The sequence below is a fragment of the Carcharodon carcharias genome, chromosome 16 (assembly GCF_017639515.1).
Source record: "Carcharodon carcharias isolate sCarCar2 chromosome 16, sCarCar2.pri, whole genome shotgun sequence".
In the NCBI taxonomy this organism is placed as follows: Eukaryota; Metazoa; Chordata; class Chondrichthyes; order Lamniformes; family Lamnidae; genus Carcharodon; species Carcharodon carcharias.
Genome location: NC_054482.1, coordinates 20,072,569 through 20,087,348, shown reverse-complemented (window position 1 = coordinate 20,087,348; position 14,780 = coordinate 20,072,569). Strand labels below are relative to the sequence as shown.

The 14,780-nt window shown below is 42.2% G+C and overlaps 1 protein-coding gene across 1 annotated transcript in view; it reads right to left on the bottom strand.

The window, feature by feature from the left end:
* astn1 (astrotactin 1) overlaps positions 1 to 14,780 on the bottom strand; it is a 2,752,121-nt gene that overhangs the window by 1,693,796 nt on the left and 1,043,545 nt on the right. Inside the window, exons 6-7 of the mRNA XM_041207794.1 lie at positions 11,429 to 11,536; positions 5,413 to 5,415 (exon numbers count right to left, since the gene is read on the bottom strand). Coding sequence (XP_041063728.1) covers positions 5,413 to 5,415; positions 11,429 to 11,536 — 111 coding nt within the window. The remainder of the gene's footprint in view (positions 1 to 5,412; positions 5,416 to 11,428; positions 11,537 to 14,780) is intronic.

Below are 14,780 nucleotides of genomic sequence, written 5' to 3'. Positions count from 1 at the left end.
GAGACCCTACCCTTAAAAATTCTGCCCCTAAATCTTTCCGCCTCGCCACCTCCCTTTCCTCCCTAAAATGTTTCACATTGACCAACCTTTTAATCACCTGCCCTAATATTCCTTTCTTTGGCTCAGTGTCCATATTTTCCCCTCATGTCTCTATGAAGAGCCTTGGAATTCCTTCCTGTGTTGGATACATTATATGAATGTTGCTGTCTGTGTCTCTTTATCATGGACTCTTTTCTGTTTGAGTTTGGACCTCTGCACTTATTTACTTATTTCTATTTCTATCTCTATCAACACATTGCTATTCGCCTCCATATTTTACTCCACTATCATATTATGGTTGGATTTTACAGGGCCTCCTAATCCCTGCCCTCTGCTCCCCCACATCTCCACCTGAAGAGTTGGTCATCAGCCTGCCCACCCAAAAGCCGGCTACCCTACAGCCATTTTATGCTGCGAGCAGCCTTAATTGTTTCATGGGGAGACTTCCATCCCCATCTGGGGAGGCGGTCCCACCTTAACAGGGCTGCTGACCAATCTGATTGGCCAGCAGCTCTGTAGACCCAGCAGTGCCAGGTTTGAGCAGTGGCCGCTGCTGGGACTACAAGCTGTCCCAAAAAAGAAGTGATGCAGCCCGGACTTCAAGCTAAACCCAGCTTTTGGACGTGCCTGGTTGGCAGACCCCAGTGAGGTGGGTGTTTGGGGGGAGGGTGGGTAGGTTGGTAAGAGGAGGAACAGGAGCCAGGAGAGGATTAAGGTGGGGGGTGGGGGGGGGGAGGGGGGTGCGGTATGATCTTGGGGTGTAGGGGTTGCCAGAAGAGAGTCCCCAACTCCAGAGGGAGGCAGAAAACTGGGAGTGATAGCTATCCTGATGCCCTCTGGCAATGCATGACCACCCAGTCCAGATTGAAGGAGGCTGCAGATGTAAACAACAACCTCCTGTGAAAACCTGAGCCTCATGAGGCGCTGGTGTTCATACATGTTAAGAATGCTGATCTTTCGCCTGCGGACCCTGCGTTGTGGGGTTTTGCTTCCTTTCAGCTGCATCTCTGTGTCCATCTCTTCTTTCTGTGAGTGGCATGTGGTGAAGAGAATGCTCTTGATGCTGCTGGTGTTGCACCTGATGCTGTTGGTGCTGTGCTTCTTGTTCCTTATCAGAGGTCCATGGAAGAGCTGTGTAAGCTGTTCCCTGCTGCAGTGAAGGCTGACAGCCAGGAAGTTCTGAATTAGTTGAATAAAGTCCAACGTCAGTGAAATAACTTCTATGAAGCATTGAAAACATGCTCTCTGAACAAATGCAGTGAGCAGACAGTTTTCTCATAGGCAGACCCACAGTTCTGCCCTTCCATTTTAACAAGCTTTTGAGCCTGTCTGTTTCATAGATCAACGACTCCGCACTGCACTCTAGTCTGGTAGACACTGGCTACTCCTACACAGGCTTGGGGACGCCATGCGCTGGCTGCTAAAATCAGAATCCTGGATTAACTAATGATTTAAATATTTAAATGACTGACCCAAAGGCACCAAAGGGCTCTCCCGCTCGCCTGTGAGCGCCCACTTCAGTGAAACTCTGAAATGATGGGATCATGTCGCGCTTCAAGCTTGCTGGCATTTTCAGGGTTTTAACTCTTTGTCCACGCCCAAGTCCACCCTACCTCGGCAGTTAAAATTCTGTCCTATCAGTCTGGCAGCAGGCTTTGTTTCACTATGTGGTGAAGTCCTGCAGTAGTCTTTTCTTCTCTTGATTTTATTCCCTTTGGCCTTGTGCATTGCTGTTCTGCCTGTTAAGCATTAAATACATAACCATGTATATGACCAAGGATGTCCAGGAGTTTACAGACTGTAATCCAATGAAGATATCCAGCTGATTTATGGAAAGAGAAAACCATTCTTCTGAATGAATCACAGACTATTATCCAATTGACAGATGGACTGGTGGTTTTCTATGAAACACTATGTTCAGGGATGACTACAGACTGTAATTCAATTGACAGTGCTATATAGAATAGCGGATACAAGACACGAGTTACAGATTGTAACTAATTCATACAGTTTGCTTTTAGAATAATAAGGCAGGCGAAGAGGGTGGGGGTGGTGGAGCTGGTGGAGTGTGGCATTATAAGCTGTAATTTAGTTGAATGGCTCAGATGAAGAAAATAATGGATACCTTAAAGGTATTGCAAATCATTAATCTCACATGAGGAGTCAGATTACTTCATAAATCACGGGCCTGAAATGAGGTAGGAATTCACAGTTTGTTTAATAATGGTTTTGAGGAAATGCTTCAGAGCATTTTACAGGGGTCATATCAATGTCCATGTTATAAAGCTCAGAGGCCTTTAAAAATGGTCAGTATGGAGAAACATTAGCCCAAATTTGTATTTGTACTGGTTTGTATTTGCCTGTCGCTTTTCCCGCTCCCCCTATAATAGTGGCATCTCTTCACTCACTGGCCCCTACTGGCATATATGTTACTCTAGTGACAACTTTGGGTAGTTGTCCTTTGGGATAAATAGCCTTATCCTGTGCTTCAGTGTCACTTTTTCCATATTCAGTCAGCCCTCTTTCTGCCATAATCTGCTCCCCGTAATTATCCAAGATGTGAGCATGTTGCCTCTTCACTTTCCTGTTCAGATTCTATAAATGCATAATCAGTGCCAATCAGCCGCGAGGAATGTGCCCTAACAGTTTGATTGCCATTTTGTAAACTTACTGTTTTTCCAGCACTACCTATTACCTTACCCGGGCCTTTCCACTCTTTCTTCCCTTCTGTTTTGTAAATACAACGTCCCCTGGATTAAAAGTCATTTTTGATGGCTTTAAGTGGCGTTCACCAAATTCTCTCTGAAACCCCAGCCTTGTTAAATGTTCTTCTCCCTGTGTGCAGGGGATTCAGGTGCTTAGAAAAAAATTAAACCTCCAAGTAGTCCCCTCCAAGGACGGGGGATGATCTCACATCACCGAAGGTATTTTTGTATTTCTCCCAAAAACTAATTGATAGGGACTGTAGCCCACAACCATTGGAAGTGAATTCTTCACACAGACTACCCATGCCAGGGCAGATGTCAATTTACAGCTTGGCTGGTCAGCTAAAATTTTGTGAAGCATTTCATCAATTACTGCGTCATTTCTTTCACAAAACCCTTTTCTAAAAGGATATTCTGCTGCTGTGTTTGTAACTACGATGTCCATATTTTCACACATACTTTTGAATTTATCATTGGCAAAGTCTTCCCCATTGTTGGTTCAGAATTGAGCCAATCCAATTCCTATCCATATTTCCATTATCTTGTCCACAATTATCTTTTTGCCTTTACTATATATTATTGTTAACAGACTAAATCTAGTTGCCATGTCCATGAAGTAGTAACAGAAAAATATTTTTGTCCTTATCCCATACCTTCAAGTCCTTTGCTACAATTTAATTAGTCTTTTGCTAATGGGAGACACACTACAGGCAGTGATGGTGTCGTCCTTTTTTTTTACATGCATCACATTTCTCACTGATCCTTTCTGTAAGTTTAGTGTATTCACTATCCATTACCCCTGCATCCTTCAGTAGGATTTTTAACCTATGGCAAGATGGATGGGCAAACTGCCGATATAGCTTTGAAACAATTTGCCCTTTTTCCTTTAAGCTCCTACCCCCTGATGTAATCAACATTTCTTTGACATCTTGATTAGAAATGTTAGGTCTTGTTAATGGGACACAATAATGTCCTGATTGTGCAAACTGTAAATCTACAGATTTCCCAAAAACAATTGCTTTATCATGTTCCAAATCTAATTTTTTGTGCCTTTTTCATAGACAGCTTATTCAATAGTAATATGATTTCACTGGATACTACATCTGTGCTGATAAAATGGTTTATCCTAGCCATTTTACATAGAATCACTATCTCTTTGTGACTTTAAAGTCTTATCATCCCCAAGCCGAACATAAGTAGAGCTCTTTTATTCCTTAACCTTATTTCGGTCTTTACTATTTGGAGAATCCAGGTAACACTTTAACCAATCCACTCCACATACTTTGGACATGTAGCCACTGTCTAACACAGGGCAAGTGAATTAATCCACAACTAGAACACCTATTACCAGACTGAAGATTCTGATGACCAGTACAATTCCTTCTGGCTGATCAAAATCATCACCTTCCCCTTCTGAACCTTTGAGGTCATATGTCATTTCAAAAACTCTGTCATTCCCTGTGTGACAGTTCATCACATAATACTATGGAGTCACCTGAAACACCTGTTAACCATCCCTTGGTTGTTCCTGGGATTCATCCTCCTGCTATAGTTAGCTAATTCCTGTCATCTGTTAGAGCTACAAAAAGGGTCCCTACCCCAATTCCTTTTGTTTGTGGTTCTTTTCTCGTATTGGTGCTTGTCCTCCATATCTAAACAGCCTCAAAATGCTTCTGGCATTGAGTCCCCCATCTTTTATGTTACAGCTGAAGCGTTTGTGCCATGAAAATGGCTGGAAATTAATGTTTCCCAGAAAATACTTAAAAGCTTCAGACATTTGTTTCAAAAGTGTATCACTTTCTGAGAAACTAACTCTAGTCAAGACCAGGAGCCTATCCACATTCGATACTTTAGCACAAACCAGCAATTTGAAAGCAGGTACTGAATTAGGGATCTCCAAATAGAATTTTTGCAATCTTGTATATAACCTGTTAAGTTTCATGATATATTCTTCTATGGAATAACAGTCCATTCTTCTAAATTTATCACAGTCTGACTATGCCTCATATGCATTTAACAGGTCATCTTTCTTAAAATTGTATCCATAAATTTTAAGAGATTATCAAAACCTTCCTCAGTGTGCAAATTATCGCCCTCTAGCTGCGCAAATACTTAGCATCTAATCCTGCTTCTAATGGAAAGTGAAATGCCACTGCCATGCTTTGCTTTTGCTTTGGTAAGGACATAACCCATGTCCATATATCATCTTCATTCTTCAACTGGTCATAAGGTTCAGCTTCACAGAAAAATGGTGGAAAATCATATCTTGATACTTTACACTTGGTTTCAGTCATTCTTCTCCAAAGTAACTCCTATTAAACCTCCTATTAAAAAAAACCTTAAGTTTCCAATCTTCACATTTAGGCAAGCCATTCTCTCTTACCAATGTTAATAGGACCCAAGCCAGCTGGTGAAGCTGAAACCAAGAGACAGGGTTTTCCTTTATCCAGAGAGTTTATTGACTTTGTTCAATCTTTCACCTCTCCTCCCATACACCCAGTGTCCCAGCTTTCCCCTATATTTATATGTGCTCAAAATACTTAATTAAACAATACCCTTCACCTCTGTATCATAACAATATAATTAACATACTATTAACAGCACCCACCCTATCCCTTTACCCACTTACTTCACCCATCCTGCCCCCTTACCCTCCCTACCCCCTTACCCACTTACTTTATCCATTTACCAGACTCACCCTACCCCCTTAACCACATACCTTATGCTCCTACCTTCTCTCCATAGCTGTTTTCAAAACAGCTTTTTTACATCAAAATTCTTTACTTACCAGAATATGGCAGCTCATACCGTAAAAAGGGGGCATGGCTTCTATGTGATTTTTCTGCACTTCTCCCTATGAGTTTTGCTGCACTGGGTCAGATGCAAAGGATCCTCCATAAAAAGATTGGTCAGAAAAATCAGAGGGAGGTAAGGATGTCTGATGAGAGTTGGGGGTAGGATTTCCAATCCTGTTTGAAAGATCTAGGCCATTGTGTCTTACAAATATGTTGGACTTCTTTAAGATGATGAGTTAATTGGTTAACTTGGGAATCAGTAGATATAGAATATTTAGATTGTCAGTAGTCATTTGTTTAAAGGGCATGGAAAATGACACTTCTTATAATGTTAGACAATCTACAGATAACATCAAACTATGTAGCTTTGTGACAAACTTGAGGGAGACTGATAAAATTCAAAATAGCCTGGACTAATTAAGTAGATGAATATGAAAGAACAAAAGCAAATTTAACATATAGGAGTAAAATATGCACTTTGAAAAAGTGAAGATGAAGCATTTAGACTTGAGTACTGTACCTCTATCCACAAAGATAGAAGATCAAACAAGATTAAAGAATGATTGTTGGCCCAGATTAGTCCATGTTTGTAGTTCTGCATTGTGGATTTTGGGAATTCTACCTCCAAGAAGAGTTTGATTAATCGCCATAGCCTGCACTCGTGATCCTCAAGGGTCTTTAAATGCAGCAATAAATAGGTAGTGGACTCAGTGATGGAGTTATTCCACTTTGTTACTAACTCAAGTCTTCCACCTTCATGCAATATTGGGACTCCCTTCGAAACTTATGTGTCAGCAATGCCGATGAATGCTATAGATTCAATGAAGAGTAAAAGGATGATTATAGGTCCTGATATTAAAAGGAAGCTGAAATTAATTTCATTGAAAGAAAGATTCAGCAGTAGGCTTAAAGCTTTTATTTTTTAAGTCTATTATAACTGTTTATTTCTTCTCAACAAAGGAACTCCAGCTTTTGCTGTACTGATATTAGCACTTGTGTGAATAAATCTTGTAGACCATAATCATTTTCCATTCAGATGTTTCCCGCTGTCTGTGCAGTGCTTTATTTGTTAATTTTATCAGGGCTAGTTCCAATTTTATCCAATTGAAATTGTCTTTTTCAGCTAAGCTTTATCTTTGCTCCTTCTGCTTTTCAATTTTTAAGTTATTTTTTATGCATGGATTATCAGTGCTGGTGCAGCCACTAGACAAACTGGGCAGCTACCTAGAGTGGGAAAAAAAATTGCCAGGTAGCAAAAATAGTAATTTTTTTTTGGCAAAATACAAAATTCATGAAACTCAGGGATGAGAAATTTCCATCAAATGGCAGATTTTTGACATTGGGGTTTTGGAAGTCTGCCAGGCGTATCTCCCTTTCTGACCTGCAGACCCAAAGGACCAGCTTTAAAAAAAAAAATTGGAACTGTCAGTTTCACTGATTGTTATTGCAAATGGGAACTGCTGCCTCCTACCTTTGGGCAACTTTGTGGTTTTCCAGCAGGCTTTAAAAAAATTATTGAAACTATCATGTCTTCCCCGCTTTCAGTAACTCTCAGCTTTTTTATTAAAGATTGTTAACTGTCAGTTAAACTGACAGTTGCTGAGAGTGGGAACTGACGGCAGATCAGTGATTGGAGGTGTAGCGAACACAGGAAAGACACGGTTGCACCTCCAATCACGGATTCTGTCTCTCCCATGCTGAATTCTCCAACTCCTCCAATCACAACCTCTCTCTCTTCCAATCTTGCTGCTCCTCCGGAGACAGAATCTATGATTGGAAGAGCAGCAAGGGTGGAAGTATCATTGGAGATTGAGGAGCAGTTATTCTGGCTGGTCCTACTTGTCAGCATGCAGGACACTTTTCACTGTGCCATCATCTATGAGTTTGAACAGATGCTTGACAACCAGTCCAACCCCTTCAACTTCTTCCATAACGCCGAAGGCAAGAAGCTGAGTAAGAAAGAAGAGGAGGCAAGAGGTGGGCCGAAACCCAGAGTAGGGTGGTGGTGGATGTCTGTACCAGGCCAGCTGTTGCTCTGGATGTGCAGGGCTCTCTGTGTTCAAGAGTGGGAAACTGGCACAAGATTGCCATGGCAACACCTTGGGACCCTTCTCTCGATTTAAGAAGATTCCAAGCACAACCTTTTGAACATAGGACTATGAAGACCTAGTGATATTTAAAATTGTAAGTGAGGGGTGATATACTGTTTGAGAAATATGGTTACCCTCATTTCAGTGTTGTATCAAGCTGAAACTTGAAAGTGTTGGTTCTTGGCTGCAGTATAGTTCCACTGAATCGGTCAAGATCAGTCAGTTCAGCAGAGATAAGCAATTGAACCTGGGAACTTACTGACTTGTGAGACTAGTGGACAGGTTGCTAGGCCTTCAGGGTTTTGACTGCTACCTTTAAGTAAATAAACCTGTGGTGCTGGTGGCTGGGGAAGTAATGATAAATGAGAAGAAAATTATCAAAATGCAGAACTTCATTTGGCGTGTTATTAGTTACATAAACTGCTTCTTACGCCTGCCTGATTTCTGTTTCATTGTGTCAAGTAGTTGAATTTTGAGATAAATTTTATCTTAGTTTATTATTGTAAATTGGGAATTATATTTAGAATCCAAATTTGAGAGAAACCATCAAGGAACTAAGCATGAATGGACCCTGAAATCCTCATGTTAACTGCTTTGAATAACTGGGACTGGCTCACCTTTTCTTCATAGGTGATGAACAGAGACTTTCAGATGGCAACCTTAGCTTATGGGTGGTGAGACCTTGCTGCCTTATTGAAGCTTCCCTGCCTATGATGTACATAAACCAGTAAATTCATGTTCTATTGTTAGTATGGACTTCATCCCATATCGCATGCACTAACTGCATGAAAAGCTGACATGTTGAAATGCTGAGGACACTGCGATGATTTTATACAAATGCATTGGTCCACAGCCTTGATGATAATAGAAGGCCAACAAAGTCAATAGTAATGTTTCTACTCACTTGAAGTCTAATCATTTCACCCAATTTAAGTGGCCCAGAAGCATTTGGATTTCATTACAGAACATAAAAAGTGCTATAATTTCGAGCTCTTCATGTTGCAGTGGCTTTGCCATTTTGTGCTAAATTGGGCCAGAAATTCCGTGCAGTGGCAGTCATAGTCAGATTGCCACTCTGCTCCTTTTTACTTACCTTAGTATGGAGCTGCACATTTCTTTCCTGGTCTTCTGACCCGGATGTGGAAGAAATGTGCAGCGCAGCTGGATCCTGAGTCTTCCCAGTGCAGGGCAGCAGTGTCAAGGGAAAGGAAGCCATGCCCCCTTTTTAATGACATTAGCTGCCATAAAGCAATAAGTTTTTGGGTCTCAGTCGCTTTGAGAAGGAAAGTGTGTAAGGTAAGCAGGTGAGGGGGTAGGGTCATCACTGGGGGTTGGGGCGGGGAGGGTTGGGGGTGGCACTGTAGCCAGAGTGGGGCGGTAGTCTGGGGGATGGGTGGGTGTCCTGTCAAGTGGTCAGGAGGTGGGATGTAGTCGGGGGCGGGGGGCTGATCTGAGGGCATTGGGTGGTCGGAGGGTGTGGAGGTGGTTAGGCGGGTAGTTGGGAGTCCAGTGGCGGATCGGGGGTGGGGTGGTGGGGATAAATAGTATGGTTACCCAGGAGTTAGAAGTGGTTTTAATTCTTCTAACTTTTCCTGGGCAATATTCTGCTAAGCGAGGCTGAACCATCCGACAGCTCCAATTTAAATCAGTGTATCAGATGGTTCCCAGTGCAGGGTAATTGCCCATCGGAAGTTTAAACTTCTCGGGCAATTGCAATGCAGTCACTGCATAGGGACCTCCAGGGTTCCCCAGCGCATCTTCTGGGGTACCCCGGGGGTACAACTGTCCAGAGATTGGAAGTTCTGGACCAATATGTACTTGATTCCACATCACAAGCAATTTTCAGCCCTTTTTGTCTTCAGCCACTCTCACCCCTGAAAACTACATAAGTAAAGAAACAAGCTTCAGCAGTGGGAATGAAAATCCCATAGATCCACTGGTAAATATTCACATTTCCCGAGTTGGATACATTTTTGATAGACAAAGGAGTCAAGGGTTATGGGGGTGGGGGGGGGGGGGTGGGGGGGGGATGCGGTGGGGGGGTGGTTGGGGGCAGACAGGAAATTGGAGTTGAGACTACAACCAGATCAGCCATGATTTTCTCAAATGGCAGAGCAGGCTCGAAGGGCCGACTCCTGCTCCTAGGTCCTATGTTCTTATATTGACATGCGTGTAAATTTCCATGAATTTACGTTGCACTCTTTCCCAAAATTTCATATTATATTCCTCATTCTGTTTATGCGACAGTCTTACAAATGTGTAAGTTTACATGACTATTCCAAATTGCGCACCGATAAATAATATCAAAGAATGTAATTTAATCATGCCACTCTATCGTAATGACTATTGATTGTGTAAAGTGCACTGAAAATCATCTAGCAACTGTTGCAGGAACAAATAATATTAAACCATGTGAGCCATATTACACATTATAAAACGCATCTCTTCTCGTACATATCCTGTGAAAAGTGTAGAATAATGAGAATGTACAGTCATTGTCATGATATTCTCTTTTTCCATGTAAAATAAATCTGTAATTATAAATGCAGAGTATTTATTCATGCAAATGCACAGTTTTCATTTTTAATTGTGTTTGTGTGGAGGGTGGTGAGGATGGTGGGGGCAATCTGAAGGTTTGCCTAGGATGCTTGATGCCCGTGCACCGGTCCTGTTAATTGTATATCAATTGAGTGGTTAATTGTATTTATGCAATGCACATTAGATGGAAACTCACCTTTGCTTATATATATCAGAACAGGCTTATAGCTGGTTCTTAGCTGGAGTTGTACAGCATAAAATGTGTGACTCTGAAAATAAATGCTTGTGAGTGTATAAAGATTAGGCTCCAGTATTCTATCCTTCACTGCCTGGCTATCTGAGTTATAACAATATTGTACAATAGTTCTGATAATATCACAAAGGGAACCTTCTCCTGTGTCATTTAGTCTTGACTATGAAAGTCATGTTCATGAAATTAAAACAAAAATATATTTTGCAATAGGCACGCTATGTTTCTGTTATAAATATTATATGAAGCTTCTGTTGTTCAATATCTATCCCTATGTGGGTACTCTGAGAGGTCCCCCAGGTTTAGTTCTGAACCTGCTGGCATTTAATATTTGTACCATATCTAATTATTATGCAGTAGTTTCCTGGTTCCTGACTGGCTGTGGTTTTGCTAGCCATTAATACCTGAAGAAGAGTCATTTTGAACTCGAAACATTAGCTATGTTTCTTTCTCCACAGGGGCTGCCAGACCTGCTGTGTATTTCCAGCACATTCTGTTTTTATTTCAGAATTCCAGGATCTGCGGTATTATACTTTTATATACTCTCCATGTTTGGCCCTGGCTGTTCTGGTGTTTGATACTTTTCCGGTGCTGGGACTAAACTTGGGCTGTCTTCAGTTTGATATTTTTCTAAGTCTGTTTTGGCTCTAGCGGTACCACACATTTTCCACACATGTACCATGGCTGCTGTTTGATAAGTGTCTTGCAACTGACCCTATCCTGATGACATTTCATGTTTTATCAATGTTGAACCCTAGCTTTTGATATTTACTCATATCTGGTCCTGGTATTTAATATTTCCCTTGTGCCCTTGACTTGAAATGAATCTTTGTAAATATGACACCTCTGAGCTAATTTTAGGTGAATAGAAATGTAGTCGATTCACAAGAATGCCTCCAGGAAAAGGTTCACATCACTTTGCACTCAGCTAAGTTGATTTTCATACCATTGAAACTTCAATGCCAAAATGCTAGCGCAATGCCAAAAAGCAACGTAAGTTTGCTATCGTACCTCTGCTACGGCGTCTGCTGCGGGAAGGGTCAGTGTAAAATGTCAGCTGGGGTTCATTATCAGCTTCAGTTCCAGAGTCACCTTCCGGGTTCAAGAAGGCAGATCCAGCTGCAAAGAAGAAGAATAAATTAAGAAACCCATTGGCATGGGACTCATGTTAGTGAGGAAAATGCAACACCTTTTCTGTGGAACCTACAGAAACGTTATCACTTGTGGTAATCTAAGATAATTTTATGCAAAATTATTTCCTACAAAATTAAATGTGGGTTGGGGGGATGGGGTTGAGGCAGGTGGACATGGATGCATACACATTACAGGAGAAAAAAGCTTGATAGACCAAAATATAACTCTCAATTCATGCGTCACAGACAGTTTTAAGGTGTTTCCTCGAAGTTGCTCATGATCAATATATTTGTGTGTGAGTGTCTACGTTTTCCTAGCCTTGGAGTGAGTGAGTCAATTTAAAATAACCCAGGAGCAAAACCTTTGGTGCTTAAAAGGAAAGGTTAGTTTATTTTACACTCTTGCTCTGTAAGTTATTAAGGAAACTGCCACTAACACAAACACACACACACACACACACACACACACACACACACAAACAAAGATTAATTACAGATGATTTTAAAAACAATACTTAAAAACATTGAATAAAGTTCAGTCTCTGTTGTTTCGATGTAAGCCTATTGTTTTGAAGGAGAGATGTTGCATTTTCTGAAGTGAAGATTTGGAACTGCAGGACTGTCTCAGCAGCTGCAATGGCTTCCACAGTTGACTTTCCAGAGGTTGCTTTCACGGGCAAGCTTTGTAGATGGAACTGGATAAGGGGAGAGAGTGGCCATTTTGACATTCAGTTTTCTTTAAATCAGTTCAACATTTTTAGATGTGACCTTAAATACGGTTTTAAAGAAATGTAATTTGACTGCCCATCATAAAATGTTTTCTGATCTGGCCTTCTCAAACACAAGCTTTGCTAATGATGCACATGAATTAAAAAACTTTAACAGTCATTCAATGTCTGGTTTGGTGCATAACCGAGCAAACAGACCAACGAAACTTTAGGTTCAGCACCAGTGAAGAAGTGGTTCTGGGCCTTAGTGTTTGAAAGTGACAAATAGCCCGAAACTAGATTGAGTTCCAGGCATGCAACACCTCATTTTAAAATTCTCCTCCTTGTTTTCAAATCCCCTCATGGCCTTGCCCCACTCTATCTCGTTAATCTCCTTTAGCCCCACAGACCTCCAAGGTACCTGTGTTTCTCTAATTCTGGCCTCTTGAGCATCCGAGATTTTAATTGCTTCACCATTGGTGGCTGTGCCCTCAGCTGCCTTGCCTTAAACTCTGGAATTCCCTCCCTAAACCTCTCAGCCTCTCTACTTTCCTCTTTTAGGACACTCATTAAAACCTGCCTCATTGGCCAAGCTTTTGGCCATATGCCCTTATATCATCTTATGTAGCTCGGTGTCCAGCCTTGATATACAATGCTCCTGTGAAGCATATTGGGCCATTTCATTACATTAAAGGGTGGCAGTGGTGGTAGCCTGTGATTTTTGAAGATTTGACTGAAAAACATACAACCCTCAACCCTTTAACATATAACACAAGAACAGATGTGGAAGTGAAACATCTGTCAAGCATCCACAGCTTTGAAGTGTGTAATTGATTCCGCACTACTGAAGGAATCCTGCACACAGCGCTCCTGTTCTGGGACACCAAACCTTGCACCAGCAAGCGGGTGTCGGGCCCCGGTAAGATCACTGACCTGGGAGACCATGAGTAGTCTGAGTCTACCTGCTGAGAACGTTTATGCAGGAACGGCTACTAAGTAGCCATCTCCAGGGTTTGTAGCATTAAGCACAACTCCACCGATGGGACAATCCATTACTGCTGCAGGTCATTTCTTCAGGAGGTCGGGGTGTGGGGGGAGGGGGCCATTAAATACTCAAGCCTGGGCCAAGAAACAAGAGTACATCCAGCTGCCAGTAGCTTTTAGAAGGCGGTTAAAAAAAAACATTTCCACCATTACATTATCATTTTTAAGCCGAGAGTCTATTTTTCTGCGTCAAAGTCATAGCTTCATGAGCAAAGCCCGGGAAAGCAGCAATGGCACAATAGTACCACCATTGCAGTCAACCAGCAAATTGTGGCTAGTTAAGGTACTGCAAGTCAGGGAGCTGCAAGAAATCAAGTCCTGAAGGACTGTGCGAGCCTGAACATTTGTTTCTGTTACTAATAATCCTGCTAATCCTGCAAAAAGGCCGCAGGATGATCACAAAATTTCCAACACTCTGTTGAAAGGCAGCAGCCCTCCTCTCTGACTTCAGACAACACATAGAACTCTGCTTTCTGGACTTGGGTACTTCTGAACTAGATAAACAAGGCATAAAGTTTAAAATTGCTACGGGCAATTCAGCCATCCACAGATTGAATACTTCACATCTATCAGGCCTCAAAGATTCAGACAAAATATGGTCACAACTCAAAAACCAGTTCAAAGTGAAGCTCAATTTCCAAATAAGCTGTGTGGAATTCACGTATTTCAGACAACAGCCGATGGAGATGATTGATCAATTTATAAGCCGGTGCAGAAACAAAGGGCAGAATTTTACCATTGGTGAGCAGGGGGCGGGGCCCGCTCGCCGACGCGTAAAATGACGCGGGATGACGTTGGGCGGAACCCCCGATGTCACCGCGCCCCATTTAAATTTTCAGGAAGGCGGGGGTGCAGCAAAATCAGCTGCGGGCCTGCCGCCCTGTCAATGGCCACTTGAGGCCATTGACAGGGTCAATTAAGCAATTAAAGGACCTGCCCGTCCAACCTTAAGGTTGTCGGGCAGGCCAGGAGCCCCGGCGGCAACTAGAAAAAACAAGAAACCTCATCTATGGGCGGGATGAGGTTTCATGCAGGGTTTTAAAAATTGTAGTGAACTTGTTCTGTACATTAGGAGCATGTCCCAACACATGTGACATTGTCACATGAGGGGACATGTAAGGGATTTTTCTTTTCTCTATTTTTAACAGTTTTAAAAGTGGAGGCACTCTCCCTGAGGCTGCACTTAGGCTCATGCGTGAAAGAGCACACTCTCAATTTTAAGGAATCCCCCCCAGCCCACACAGGAACTGCATAGCGCTTTCCGCCGATGTCATGCCGAGCGGGCCTTAATTGGCCTGCCCACAATCGGCTCCGCCCCCGTCCGCAATTGGGTCAGGCCTGCCCGCCCGACAAACGGAAAATTCTGCCCAAAGGGCGTGATTGCAACTTTACAACAGCAGAGCTAGTTGACAGAATAATAGAACTCTTGATGCCATCTACCCCCATAGAAGCATTCCATAAAGGCCTCTTGGACCAACT